The sequence below is a fragment of the Rhea americana genome, unplaced genomic scaffold (genome assembly GCF_003343005.1).
Source record: "Rhea americana isolate MKP2758 unplaced genomic scaffold, rheAme1 scaffold_215, whole genome shotgun sequence".
Lineage (NCBI taxonomy): Eukaryota > Metazoa > Chordata > Aves > Rheiformes > Rheidae > Rhea > Rhea americana.
In genome coordinates this window covers 1491903-1503720 of record NW_028186305.1, presented here as the reverse complement: position 1 = coordinate 1503720, position 11818 = coordinate 1491903, and the positions used below count along the sequence as shown (strand labels likewise).

Below are 11818 nucleotides of genomic sequence, written 5' to 3'. Positions count from 1 at the left end.
GAAGGAGCGGTTCCAGGGGGAGCTCCAGAAAGCTCGGCTGGTGCCGGAGGCGCGGGCCGGGCCGGCGGGCGATTCCCCGGAGGAGGGCCTGACCGTCGTCGCCCGCCTGCTGGATAACCCGGCCGAGAGGCACTGCGAGAAGGCGGTGAGCCGGCTCGTGCAGCTGCAGCGCACCGGCCCCGGCAGCAGCAGGGCCGTGCTGCTGCCGGTGCCCGGCGGGACGGCGGCCCGCGGCAGCGGGAGCCCGGCGGCGGGACTCTGCTCCGGCACCAGGGAGGAGCCCCCAGGGACCCGGGAGAGGGAAGAAAGCAAGGAGGAAAGTTCAAGTGCCGCGCGGACCAGCTCCGCCGCCGAGCCGGGCACCGTTTCGGAGCTGTCCACGCCGTCGCCCATGGTGGAGCAGCTGGAAAGCCGCGGCCTCGCGCGATTGCCGTCCTCGGGGSCCGAGCCCGCTGCCGGAGCGGGGGACGACGGCGCGTGGGCCCGGGGCGGCGCGAAGCCGCTGGCGTCCCCGAGCGGGTCCTCCTTCGGCACGGCCCCGTGCTCCTCGGGGTACGGCAGCGACCCGGCGCGGCGGCCGGCGGCGGGCGCTGGGCCCGGCGGCGCCTCGGCGGCTCTCGCGCACCCCGGCAAGGCGGAGGACGTGGCTCGGAGGGGGCGCGCGGGGACGGCTGCAGGAAGGGTCAGTGGCCGCGTTTACGCTAACCCCCTTTTGGGAGCGGGAGGCGGGAGGGGCTCGGCGCGGACCCTCGCGTTTCCCGGGGAGGTGGCTGTCTGCCCTCCGGGAGGAACGGTCTCTGCCGCCGCTCCGGGGTCGCGTGCACGCAGCCTGGGGACATCGGGCAAGGCAGGGACCCTTTGGCTCTCCGGCGCCTGGGAGCTCCCGCGGCCGGAGCCGCAGGAACGGGCAGCTGCTGCTGCTCCGGGTGAAGCTGCGCCTTTGCCACGGCCCGTGCGCTCGCTGCAGCCGCTGGTCCGGGTGCTTTCGGAGCTGCCGCGGCACGTGCCGTCTCGCCGCGGTCTGACGCGCCCTGGGGGCATCATCTCCCCCCCGCACTCTGCCCCTGGGGCTGGGCGAAGGGGGCAGAGACGGGGCAGCGCCAAGGTGGGGAGCGAGGAGCGTCCCCTGGCTGCGCCCTCCCCTCTCTCCTGGCCCAGCAGAGACGCGGCGGGCGAGCAAACCAGAAACCGTCATCAGCTCCGAGCAGAGCAAGTTTTCCAGGCGCCCTGCCGAGCTCCAAGTCGGGTGCCACCTCCGTTCCCGGGCTGGGGAGCCGAGGCCGTCCCTCTTTCCTGCAGCGGATTGCTGGACTGGTTCAAAGATGCTTTTAATGATACAGGTGAAATACAGCCAAGAGTCGCTTGGAAGAGAAAATGGGTCGTTCGCCTCTTCTGAGGAGGGTGTGATGCTAGTCTCCAAGAGGAGGAGGAAGGGCCCTCCAAGAGGAGGAGGAAGGCTTGCTGCCTTGGGCTGTGGGGTCGGCCGAGAGGAGACACTGCTGTTTGGGGGTCCCTTGGCAGCTCTCATCAGATGCCGCTTGAGTTTGGCCGGGTTCTTCGTCCCCGGGAAGAAGCAGGTCGAGCGTTTGGAGAGCCGGGAAGAGCCTGCGGCCGTGAGGAGCCGTGACTTGGGGCTGGTGTCRCAGCCACGTTTTGGACGTCGGCTTCCAGCCACTGGTTGCTTGGTCTCGCCAAGCTTCGGAAGGGGTCGGCGCGAGCTCCCGCGAGCTGGTGCTCTCTCCTCTCGCTGGTGCCTCCCTAAATCTTTGTCCTGACACAAGACACACGCGAGCAGAAAGGAGGGTGGAGCCGGTGCCGCATCCGGCGCCTCTGGAAGCTGGTCCCCACGAGGGTCTTGTGCGAACCGGCTCGCGGGGAAGGGCCCGGCCGTTGAGTGACGCGGAGCCCGCGAGGCGCGTCGGGCGCATCCCGCTCGCTCGCGGCGCCGAGCGCGGCCCCGCGCGGCTCTGCCGGAGCGTCTCGTCCGCCCTGCCGGGAGCAGACCCTCGCCCTGGGCCGGGAAGAGTTAACGGCAGCGCCGGCTGCGCGGCTGCGGCTGACAAAGAGCAGTTTTGTGTGTGATGAGCGTATCGGGCGCCGGGGAGGGAGGCGAGCCGCAGCATACCAATTACGCGGCTCCTCGCCGCGTGCTTCGGCGGAGCCTTCCCCAGGCGCCGGGGAGGAGGGAGGCGGCAGCGGTTGGTCTTTAATCCGGCAGGTGCCTTTTTTTTTTTGCCTTTTTTTTTTTTTTGCCTGCAATGGGGGGATCTGTGCTGGGCTGCCGGTCGGCACCAGCATCCTCACCGAGCTGTAGCAAGAGCCAGGATGCAGCTGAAGGTTTCTCGAGCTCTTGTCTTACAGGAAATAAAGCAATGGGGTATTTTAAGGGCTAGGGGAAGGAGCGCGGAGGGGTCTTTGAGGAGCCCCGGCGYGGTAGCGAGTAGGGCTGGGCCCTGGCTGCCCCTCTCCCGGCAGCGCCGGCAGGCGAGGGAAGCAGCCGGCACGTAAGTGGGTTGGCATGCCGCTGGCGTCCCGCCTCCGCTGCGGGAGTACGTGCGGCTCGGACCCTCCCTTCTGTCCGCCCCTTAACGAAGGGGAGGTAATTGCACTAATTGGGGAGCTGGTGGGGAGGCGAGGGGAGAGGAGAAAGCTGCGTCAATCAGAAATATCCTGGCGTGCGGAGACACGTGCGTTTTGTCACGTGCGAGCCCGGGATTCGCAGCCGGTCCCGGGTATTTATCCAAAGGGATCTGCGACTGTGGATCGCTTTTGTCGGGAAACTGGGTCACCGAACCCGGGCACCCCGCGGCGCCCGCCCTGCCGGGCACGGCGAGGYGGAGGGGGGGACGTGGCAACCCTCTTCCCACCGCTCTTCCTCCTCGAGCAGTAGGACGAGGGCCGAGCCGCGTCTCCTTCGCGGCCCCTTCTGGGGCCCCCTCAGCCGGCCCGGGTCGCGCAGCGCGTCGGCACCGCGACGCTCTGCTGTGCGGCCGGCGGTCCGTTTCCGAGCCCCCTGGCCGTAGGGTCTCCTTTTGCACGTAGCGAGGAGACATTTCCTCGCGGCATTTCCTGGGGGTTGCCTGATGTCCCTTCGGCGTATCTGTGTTGTAGCACCTAGGAGCAGGGCCGGCCAGGGGTGCCCTGTCTGCCTAATGCCCTCCTCGGTCAGTAATCCTTGTCCTGGAGGCTTAACACGAGGCTCCCAGGTGTCCCCAGGAGCCCCAAGCGTCTCCTCGTTCCCCAGCAGCATGCGTAGCACGTGTCTATAGAGATCAGATGTGCCCGGTGGCTTCTTTCCTTCTCCTRAGTCACCCCATGGCTATGCTGCACCCTTACAGATCTCCGATATCTACATCAGCGGAGAGTCGGGGGATATGTCGGCCAAGGAGAAGCTGCTCCTGTGGACACAGAAGGTGACGGCAGGTTACATTGGAGTGAAGTGCACCAACTTCTCCTCGTGCTGGAGCGATGGGAAGATGTTCAATGCCCTCATCCACAGATACAGGTAGGCAGAAGGGAGCAGCGGAGAGCATCGCCTGGGTGGGAGGATGGGCTTGGAGACCTCCYGGGGTCCCTTCGCACCTCTGGATTTGGTGGTAGTCTGGAGTGCTTGGACGTGCTAATAGTGGGTGAGGTTGCGAGGAGCAACGTCTCTTTCCCCGGCCGCTCCTCTGCTGGGYAGTTGCTGGGTGAGTGCTCAGAAAAAGCAGTGAATATGTCAGGTCACAAGAAAAACCCTCTTTAGTGATGGAAGCAGAAAAGCATTTAAACTAGGGTGCTGCAGTGTTTTAAGCGTTACTGGTTCCCGTTCTGCTGTCGGTGAATAGCAGCACGTAACGCTCTCAGCCAAGGGTCGCTCCGAGCAGCGCTGAAGCCTCTCGCAGCTCCGTGGGGGAGACAGCACGGCACCACACTCCTTCCGTTTGCTCAGCGCTAGCGGTGCGTCGGGGCTGGGGACGGAGCTCGGCAGCTCGYTTCTCTCCCCAGCTGCTTGGCCACGGGGACTTCACGCTTCGCAGCTAGCCTCTGGCCAGCCCCGGGCCAGCAGGCAGGCTTCAGCGGCGAGGGGAGCAGAAGGCTGCTGTTGGCAGGGAGGAGAGGTGGCGCGGGGYGGGGAGCAGACCTCGCCGGGCGGCCGCGTGTGCAGAGACGTGCCGGCGAGGCTGCGGTTTCCCTGGCTCTGCTCTGCTCGCCYGCRTTCCTCTTTGCGCTTTGCTYGTGCTCGGCGTCACGCGCKGCTAGCAGGACACGTGTCTGTCTTGTCCCCTCRGCTCTTCTACCCAAAATGGGGTCTGCCAAGCTCTCTGGAGAGATGTAAGCACCCTGGTTCAGCGTTGGTGTTTTGTGTACCCCCCTCAAGGGGCCATCTCAYGAGCCCCAGCCTTGTTCACTGGATGCAGACCACGCTGGAAGGGGGGAGTCCTGGGGAAGTATAAAGCAAGAGGCTTTTCTGCATAGCCTGAGCAGCCCTCCTGCCCCRGGCTCGTGCAGGGTGCTGGTTTGCAGGTTTGCCTCCTGGGTGCCTGGAGCAGGATCCTCTCCAGGGCTTCGTAAAAAGCTGCCTTATCCCTCACGCTTGCTTCAGGACTGAGGACAAGGGAGAACTCCTTTCCCAGCTCTTTAGGAGACCTGCCTGCTTCTTCCCCTTCCTGGCAGCGCAGCCCAGCTCCCCTCGGAGCATTGCCAGCCTGGGACGGGGCCTCGGAGCGAGCCGAGGCGCAGCCTTTGGGGTCAGCGGTGCCCGTCCCCGCCCGCTCCACCCCGGGCACCTTGTGCCGTTTGCCAGCACCTCCATCGGGACTCTGGCKTGTGTCTTGCAGGCCAGATCTGGTGGACATGGAGAGGGTGCAAATACAGAGCAACCGAGAGAACCTGGAGCAGGCCTTTGAGATTGCGGAGCGGCTGGGGGTCACTCGGCTGTTGGATGCAGAAGGTGAGAGGTTGGCCAGATCCAGCAGGCAAAAACGGCTCCTGCTGGGGAAGTTTGACCTCTCCGCTTGCTGGTATTCCTCTGCCTTACTGTGCTTCTCTGTCCCCTTCCAGATGTGGACGTCCCGTCTCCGGATGAGAAGTCTGTAATAACTTACGTGTCTTCGATTTACGATGCCTTTCCCAAAGTCCCTGAGGGAGGAGAAGGGATCAGTGCTATTGTAAGCATTGCTGCTTTTTTTGCACTCGAACTGTTTGGGAGACTGATCCGTGGCCACCTGGAGCAGTGGCTTGGGAGGCATCTGCTCGCTGTATCCCTCAGGAGGAGGGTTTGGAGGTTTCCGTTTCAGTCGTAACAGATGGCTGCTGAGCGGAGCAGGCTCGAGGGAAGGAAGGAGCTTCCCCATTAGTGCGTCTGCCCTTTTAAACTGCCCGTGTGCCAGTAGGGTCGCGGCGTCCTCCGCGCCTGGGGGAAGTGTTTCAGCTACGCGCTGGGCTCTGAGCTCTCAGGAAGGCTCGGGCGGCACCTTCACGGCGCCGGACTGGCTTCTGCAGAGCAGCTTGCAGGRAGAGTCCCCCCTTTCCCATTCTGTACCTGTGAGATGGCGTCGTGGCGAGGGGACCCAGGCTGCCAGWCCCTGTTGCAGCCGCTGCGCTTCACGATGAGCACAGCTGTAACCATGCAGTGTCAGGTCACTTCTTGCTGTGCCTGGGGACCCGCTGAGGCCAGGCTCTGCCTCTCCCCTTGTGGAGTCCTCCCCGCTGGCAGTGCTTTACGAGGTCTCTCTTGCCTCCCAGGAAGTGGATTCAAGGTGGCTCGAATACCAGAACCGAGTGGAGTCTCTTATCTCATGGATCAAGCAGCACACGATACTCATGTCGGATAAATCCTTCCCCCAGAACCCTGTAGAACTCAAGGTAGGTCCTGGAGCGAGGAGGGTGGCACGACGCTCAGCTCCGACAGCCACGCGGCGTTTTTCCCCAGGCCAATCTCTGATGCAGGCTTTCTCATTCTAGGCACTTTATAATCAATACGTACACTTCAAAGAAACTGAAATCCCAGCGAAAGAGCAGGAGAAAGGAAGGATAGAGGAGCTCTACAAACTCTTAGAGGTAAGTATCATCTCAGCCTCACAGAGGCGTGTAGCTGGGAGTGTTATGCTTTTAGCAAGATTTAAGTGTGCTCAGTTTAGGTTTGTTTTGGAATAGAGAAGTGGAAATAACCCTCGGGGTAAATTATCTTGCATGTAGCATGCTACATGAGGCAGTGCTGTTGCCTCATAGCCCCACTTTCTTTGCCAGCTAGGTATGAAATGCCATTCTGTTGCTGTTTTTTTCCAGGTATGGATTGAGTTTGGCCGCATTAAGTTGCCCCAGGGTTACCACCCCAATGACGTAGAGGAGGAGTGGGGCAAGCTGATCATAGAGATGCTGGAGCGTGAGAAACTCCTACGGCCAGCAGTGGAGAGGTTGGTGCTCTGCTTGTAGCAGGCAAAGCTCCCTGCTGGGACATCCCCTGCTGCCCTGGCTGCAGGAAACGCTCAAAGCCTTTCTCTCACACTCTTTCCCTCTGCCATTGCAGGCTGGAACTACTGCTACAAATCGCTAACAAAATCCAGAATGGTGCTCTGAGCTGTGAAGAAAAACTCACTCTTGCAAAGAACACACTGCAAGCTGTGAGTGGTGGAGTGGTATTTTCCCCCCCTCCTGATTTTAGTGAAGCTTGAGGGTTACGGAGTCCTTTTGGCCTTAAAATCGATGCTGGGAAACCATCCCRATCTCTCTGCTCATCTGCATGGGCCAGAGGGGACCCAGCTTTCATTCTCATTTGTCTTGGTGCAGGACGCTGCTCACCTGGAGTCTGGACAGCCGGTGCAGTACGAGTCCGACGTCGTCATGTATCTGCAGGAGTGTGAGGGGCTCATCCGCCAGCTACAGGTGGATGTGCAGATCCTTCGGGATGAGAATTACTATCAACTGGAGGAGCTGGTGTTCAGGTGAGCATGGCTGTGTCCGAGACGGCCTATGGCTGGAGAAGTGTGGTCAGAGTCTTCTGCACGGGGCTCCTCTGCMCCAGCTATGTTGGGCTTTTTACACATGCCTGGTTTGCTCTTCCAGGATCATGCGACTGCAAGACGAGCTGGTGACACTGAGACTCGAGTGCACTAACCTGTACAGGAAAGGCCACTTCTCCACCCTGGAGCTGGTACCCACCTCCATGCTGAGCACGACACACTTGAAGGGCGAGTCACTGACCAAAGGGCTGCACACCTCGTCTACCTCCTGGTTCCGGAAGCCCATGACCAGGGCGGAGCTGGTGGCCATCTCCTCTTCTGAAGACGAGGGCAGTCTCCGATTTGTGTATGAGCTGCTGGCATGGGTGGAAGAAATGCAGGTGAGTCCAGGCTCTCTGCTGGGAGCTTAGTTGCTCCCCAGACTACACCAAAGGGTAAAATTGAAAATGATCTGTGCTTTTTTTCCCTGTCTCTATCTGTGAATAGGAATTGTTTTGATGGCTCAGAGTTTCTGGAAAGCATTGATGCTTTTGGCTTGAGTTGGGTTTTCTCTCTTGTGATCCTACTCTTCACTGGCACCTTTCAAAGGTGCACACAAAAYTGTACTGGTCCAATGAGCCCTTTGGTCTTATCTGGATGTAAGGCCTGGGTGAGCTGCCTCTGAAATCATTCAGTGTTTGAACACTGATTTAGGACTTTCTAYCAGGGCTGGCTTGGTACTTGCTGCCTCTGCAGTGACCTAGGAGGTTTCTTTGCCCTCATGTCCTTTTAGATAGGCTCCTGCAGAAAGGGGAGTGCTGACTTAGACCTCTTGGCCTGTTTCAGATGAGGCTGGAGCGGGCAGAGTGGGGGAGTGACCTGCCAAGTGTGGAGTCCCAGCTGGAGACCCAGCGGCACATCCACACCAGTGTGGAGGACCTGGGCTCCAGCGTAAAGGAGGCCCGGATGTACGAGGTATGGTGATACGGGGAGGGTGGCACTACCCACAGCCCAGCATGTTTGGAAAGCGACATTGGTGGCATTTAGAAGGTCAGGGGTCGGGAGGTCAGCTTTTACAGGTAAAGGTATCTGGGAAGCAGGTATTTTTTAAGACTAGAGCTTGGGAATTGGTGCTGATTTGGTACAAGAGGCTGCTGCCCTGAGCCATCCTCTCTGCCTTACTTGCTTGTGGAGAGCTGGGGAGAAAGGTTTAGAGATGGGGTTTCAAAGGATGCTGGTTTATGTTGATTAACAGGAGCGTTTTCATTCTTCAGGGTAAAATGTCTCAGAATTTCCGTGCTAGCTATACAGAGACACTTGGCAAGCTGGAAACACAGTACTGCAAGCTGATGGTGAGTGGGCTTTGTGCACGCTGGTAGCACCTTCTGCCACTGCAGGGGAGTGCATGGTCCATCCCTGCTGTTTGGGTCCTGAACATCCCTGCTCTGTGGCTGGGGAGGGTGGGAGAAGAAACCAGTCATCATCAGAGCAGGGAAGAAGAGTCATGATGCTCTCCATTTTTGGGGCTCAGCCCCTGCTCTGAGAACTCACACAAGGGATGAGTCACTTTCTTGTGTTCAGGAAACTTCGAGCTTCCGCCTGAGACATCTCCAGAGCTTGCACGGGTTTGTGTCTCGAGCCACTGCTGAGCTGATTTGGTTGAATGAGAAGGAGGAAGAGGAACTGGCGTACGACTGGAGTGACAACAACCCTAATATTGCAGCCAAGAGGAACTATTTCTCAGTGAGTGCCAGTGCACAGGGGCCCCCTGAGCAGGGCTGGTGGGACACGTGCTCTTCTGGCTGCACTGCTGCAGCTTTTAAACTGCTCTGGGACCTTCATCTACTGATAAACTTGCAAAAGTCCCCAGAAGTTTGATGTTCCCCTCTGAGTCACCAAAGTTGTAGCTCACGAATGCATGCTGATGAAGCAGCTCTCCCTAGAGCTGAAAGTGCAAAGGAGGGTCAGTTCAACTGAGTTTCAGTCAAAAGGCATTTTTAGCACTGCTTAGAACTAAAGGCATCCTTAAGTAGGGGGAGGAAAAAAAAAAGTCTGGGATAAAGAAGAAAATTGATTACTCTTTAAAGCAGTATAAATAAATGACAGTCATTCCACACTTGCAATGCTTGGAATTGAGGAGGTTCCAGAGGAGTTTCCCGTATCTGTTGTAAATCTGCCCCATGTGAGTGTTTGGTGCAGATGAGGAATTCTGATGGATGGGGAATGGCTGTGATGCTCCCAAGCCAGGCTGGTTTCTCTGAGATCTGCTGGTATTAGCTGGAACGCCCAATGGGATGGGGTGACCATAGGTTGCCTTTCCCACACTGCTAGTTTCATTCGTTGGATGCAGACTGCTCCTGATAGCCAAGGACTTTGCTTGTGTCCATTACTTAGGAGCTGACGATGGAGCTGGAAGAGAAGCAGGACATCTTCCGGTCCCTCCAAGATACAGCAGAGCTCCTGTCCCTGGAGAATCACCCAGCCAAACAAACCGTAGAGGTGAGTGGGCAATGGCAGAGCAGAGGAGCTCCAGCAGGAGCCCCATGAGTCAAGCGACAGCAAATCTTCTGAAACGTAGCAGGGGAAACTTGCAGGGGAGAGAGCAAATTTATGCCTGCAGCAGCCTCTGGCATGTGCCGGTTCAGGCTCCTGCCCATGTATGTACATCTCACCGACTGTAGCTGTGTCCTGCCTGTGACCCTCCTGATGCGTAAATGCTCATTACTCATCACTGTTGTTTGGTGTGTGTGTTTCCCAGGCCTACAGTGCTGCCGTGCAGACTCAGTGGCAGTGGATTAAGCAGCTCTGCTTGTGCGTGGAGCAGCACGTGAAGGAGAACGCTGCCTATTTCCAGGTACGCGGGAGGGGCGACCCGAATCTCCCYGGTCTGCACCAGGAGAGCAGAAAGCTGCTGCGTGCCAGGACTGCGATACAGCATCAGCTGGGTCCTGATGCTCAARCTTCATATAGTGCTTTCTTCTTGTGCGAGAGGGAAGGAGAGATTTGCAGTGCTCAACAGGACTGCTTTATTTTGACTTCTCTCTTTTCTTTTTGCCTCTTATCTGGGGATATCTCACTTAGGCAAGAGGATCAGCTTTCGTACAACTCTGGGGTCCTCCCGGGGTGCTTGCTGCTCTCGCAGTGCTGAGGCCATGCCAGTGGCAGTTAGCTGCTTGTGGAGATTTTTGGGTGGCCTCTTGCAGCACAGTCTGTTGAKCCCTTGGTTGAGTGGTGCCGATTCCTGTGATGCTTTTTGGCCTTGCAGTTCTTCAGCGATGCTCGGGAGTCGGAGACCTACCTGCGGAGCCTGCAGGACTCCATCAAACGGAAGTATTCGTGTGACCACAACACAAGCCTGACCCGGCTGGAGGACCTGCTCCAGGACTCCATGGTGGGTTTTCTGCAATCCCTGTCACCCTGTAGGCAGCACRTTGAATGCTTGCTCCAGTCCAGCAGTGTTGCTCGGGGCCTTCTTGCTTTCTATGGAAAACAGGGCACGTTCTTACTGTTGCAGTGATGTAATTTCACGTAATGTGTTTTGTCTCCCCATCCCAGAASAGCTTTTGCTTTCCAGTGTGTGTTTGTACACAGCTGTGTGGTGCAGGTTGTGTGTGGCCTCTGTTGCACCATCGTGCGTGTTGCCTGTGCTAGCTGGATTTTGGGCGTTGCAGCAGATGATCGGTGTCTGCGGCAGGGCATTCGTGTTTAGCTGCACTTGCCACARTTTTTCTGTATTGTCTTGGTAAAGAGCAAGCAGCATATACTGTCCTGGCAAGATTATAGCTAGAGGCTCCTTTCGATAATATAGAAAAGTAAGACCCCCGAGCTGGTTCTTCCCCATTGGTATCTGTCGAGCCGTTTCTGTCTGTAGCTGTTTGGAGGTGGTTTTGTGCTGTCGGTGGAGGTGCCACGTGGCGCCCGTGTGACACTTGTGTTACGTTTCCCCTCTCTAGCTGGTGCTCGCTAAGAGTGCAGTGGGCTGGAGAGAAACGCCTGTCCAGACCAAATCCGGTGTCAGTCTGTYGTGCTGTGTCCTCGGGGAGGAGGGCGAGACGGCTGGGGCAGGCTGCCGGCGTGCRGTGGCCAGGACTGAGGCAGCTCTGGTCCCCAAGCGTGGCCACCAAGAGAGCAGACACACAGCTGTAACCTCATTGTCCAGACTGGCCTGACAAAAAAAATAAAAAATAAAAAAGAGATGCAAAGCATCAGATAGTGCTTGAAACTGGGGGTAGGAGAGGATTTGGTTTGTGGTTTAACTGCTGAGCCTCTCGTGAAAGGTCAAGGAGGTTAAATTGGAGGCTGTGAAGTCAGGTAGCCACTTTGTTTCTAGTAGACGCCGCTGATTTCCAGCACGTCCACGGTGAAATTGGGATGCTGTTACTCGGTGTTCATGATGGGCATCACAAACCTGGCATGCGGCATCTGGGATGGGGAGGGCTCAGGCTGGGCAGTAGGAGAGTGGCCACAATCTCAGGATTGGGGCAACTGCCCTGATCTAAGCTATATTACTCTTTCTTATCTAATGAGTTAAAGTTGTATTTCTTTCAATCATGCTCCGTGGGACAGGCACAGGTAGTTTATTTAATCATTTATTCTTTTTTTTTTTTTGCCATTAAATAATTTATCCTCCACTATTCTTAGTACACTAACCAACCCTTTACGGTCTGAGAGATCAAAGCATGATGGAGAACATTTTTCTGGGATCCTTTTCAAACTGTTGCAGCCCAAATGGGCTGAGCTGTGACTAGTCCCATGAGCTGCTGGTGTTGTGATCCGCACACGTCCCTGTCCCTCCATGGCTGGAGATTGTTTCAAGGAAGCTTTGGAGATCGATCCCCCAGGGTCCTCCCATCACTGGACCCAGCGGGCACTTGTGGGACTTCATTATGCAGCGT

At 57.9% G+C, this 11818-nt stretch overlaps 2 protein-coding genes across 19 annotated transcripts in view; both read left to right on the top strand.

Moving 5' to 3' along the window:
* Positions 1-1396, top strand: part of LOC146595849 (uncharacterized) — a 2010-nt gene extending 614 nt beyond the window's left edge. Inside the window, exons 2-3 of the mRNA XM_085305112.1 lie at positions 5-682; positions 968-1396. Coding sequence (XP_085161238.1) covers positions 5-682; positions 968-1396 — 1107 coding nt within the window. The remainder of the gene's footprint in view (positions 1-4; positions 683-967) is intronic.
* MACF1 (microtubule actin crosslinking factor 1) overlaps positions 1-11818 on the top strand; it is a 120691-nt gene that overhangs the window by 14170 nt on the left and 94703 nt on the right. For all 18 annotated transcript variants that reach the window (XM_085305102.1, XM_085305108.1, XM_085305111.1 and 15 more), the window contains 15 exons: positions 3339-3505; positions 4821-4933; positions 5044-5150; positions 5728-5847; positions 5947-6042; positions 6271-6398; positions 6512-6605; positions 6772-6926; positions 7048-7324; positions 7770-7898; positions 8198-8275; positions 8505-8666; positions 9318-9422; positions 9682-9777; positions 10189-10314. In XM_085305102.1, the coding sequence (XP_085161228.1) occupies positions 3339-3505; positions 4821-4933; positions 5044-5150; positions 5728-5847; positions 5947-6042; positions 6271-6398; positions 6512-6605; positions 6772-6926; positions 7048-7324; positions 7770-7898; positions 8198-8275; positions 8505-8666; positions 9318-9422; positions 9682-9777; positions 10189-10314 (1953 nt within the window). The remainder of the gene's footprint in view (positions 1-3338; positions 3506-4820; positions 4934-5043; positions 5151-5727; positions 5848-5946; positions 6043-6270; positions 6399-6511; positions 6606-6771; positions 6927-7047; positions 7325-7769; positions 7899-8197; positions 8276-8504; positions 8667-9317; positions 9423-9681; positions 9778-10188; positions 10315-11818) is intronic.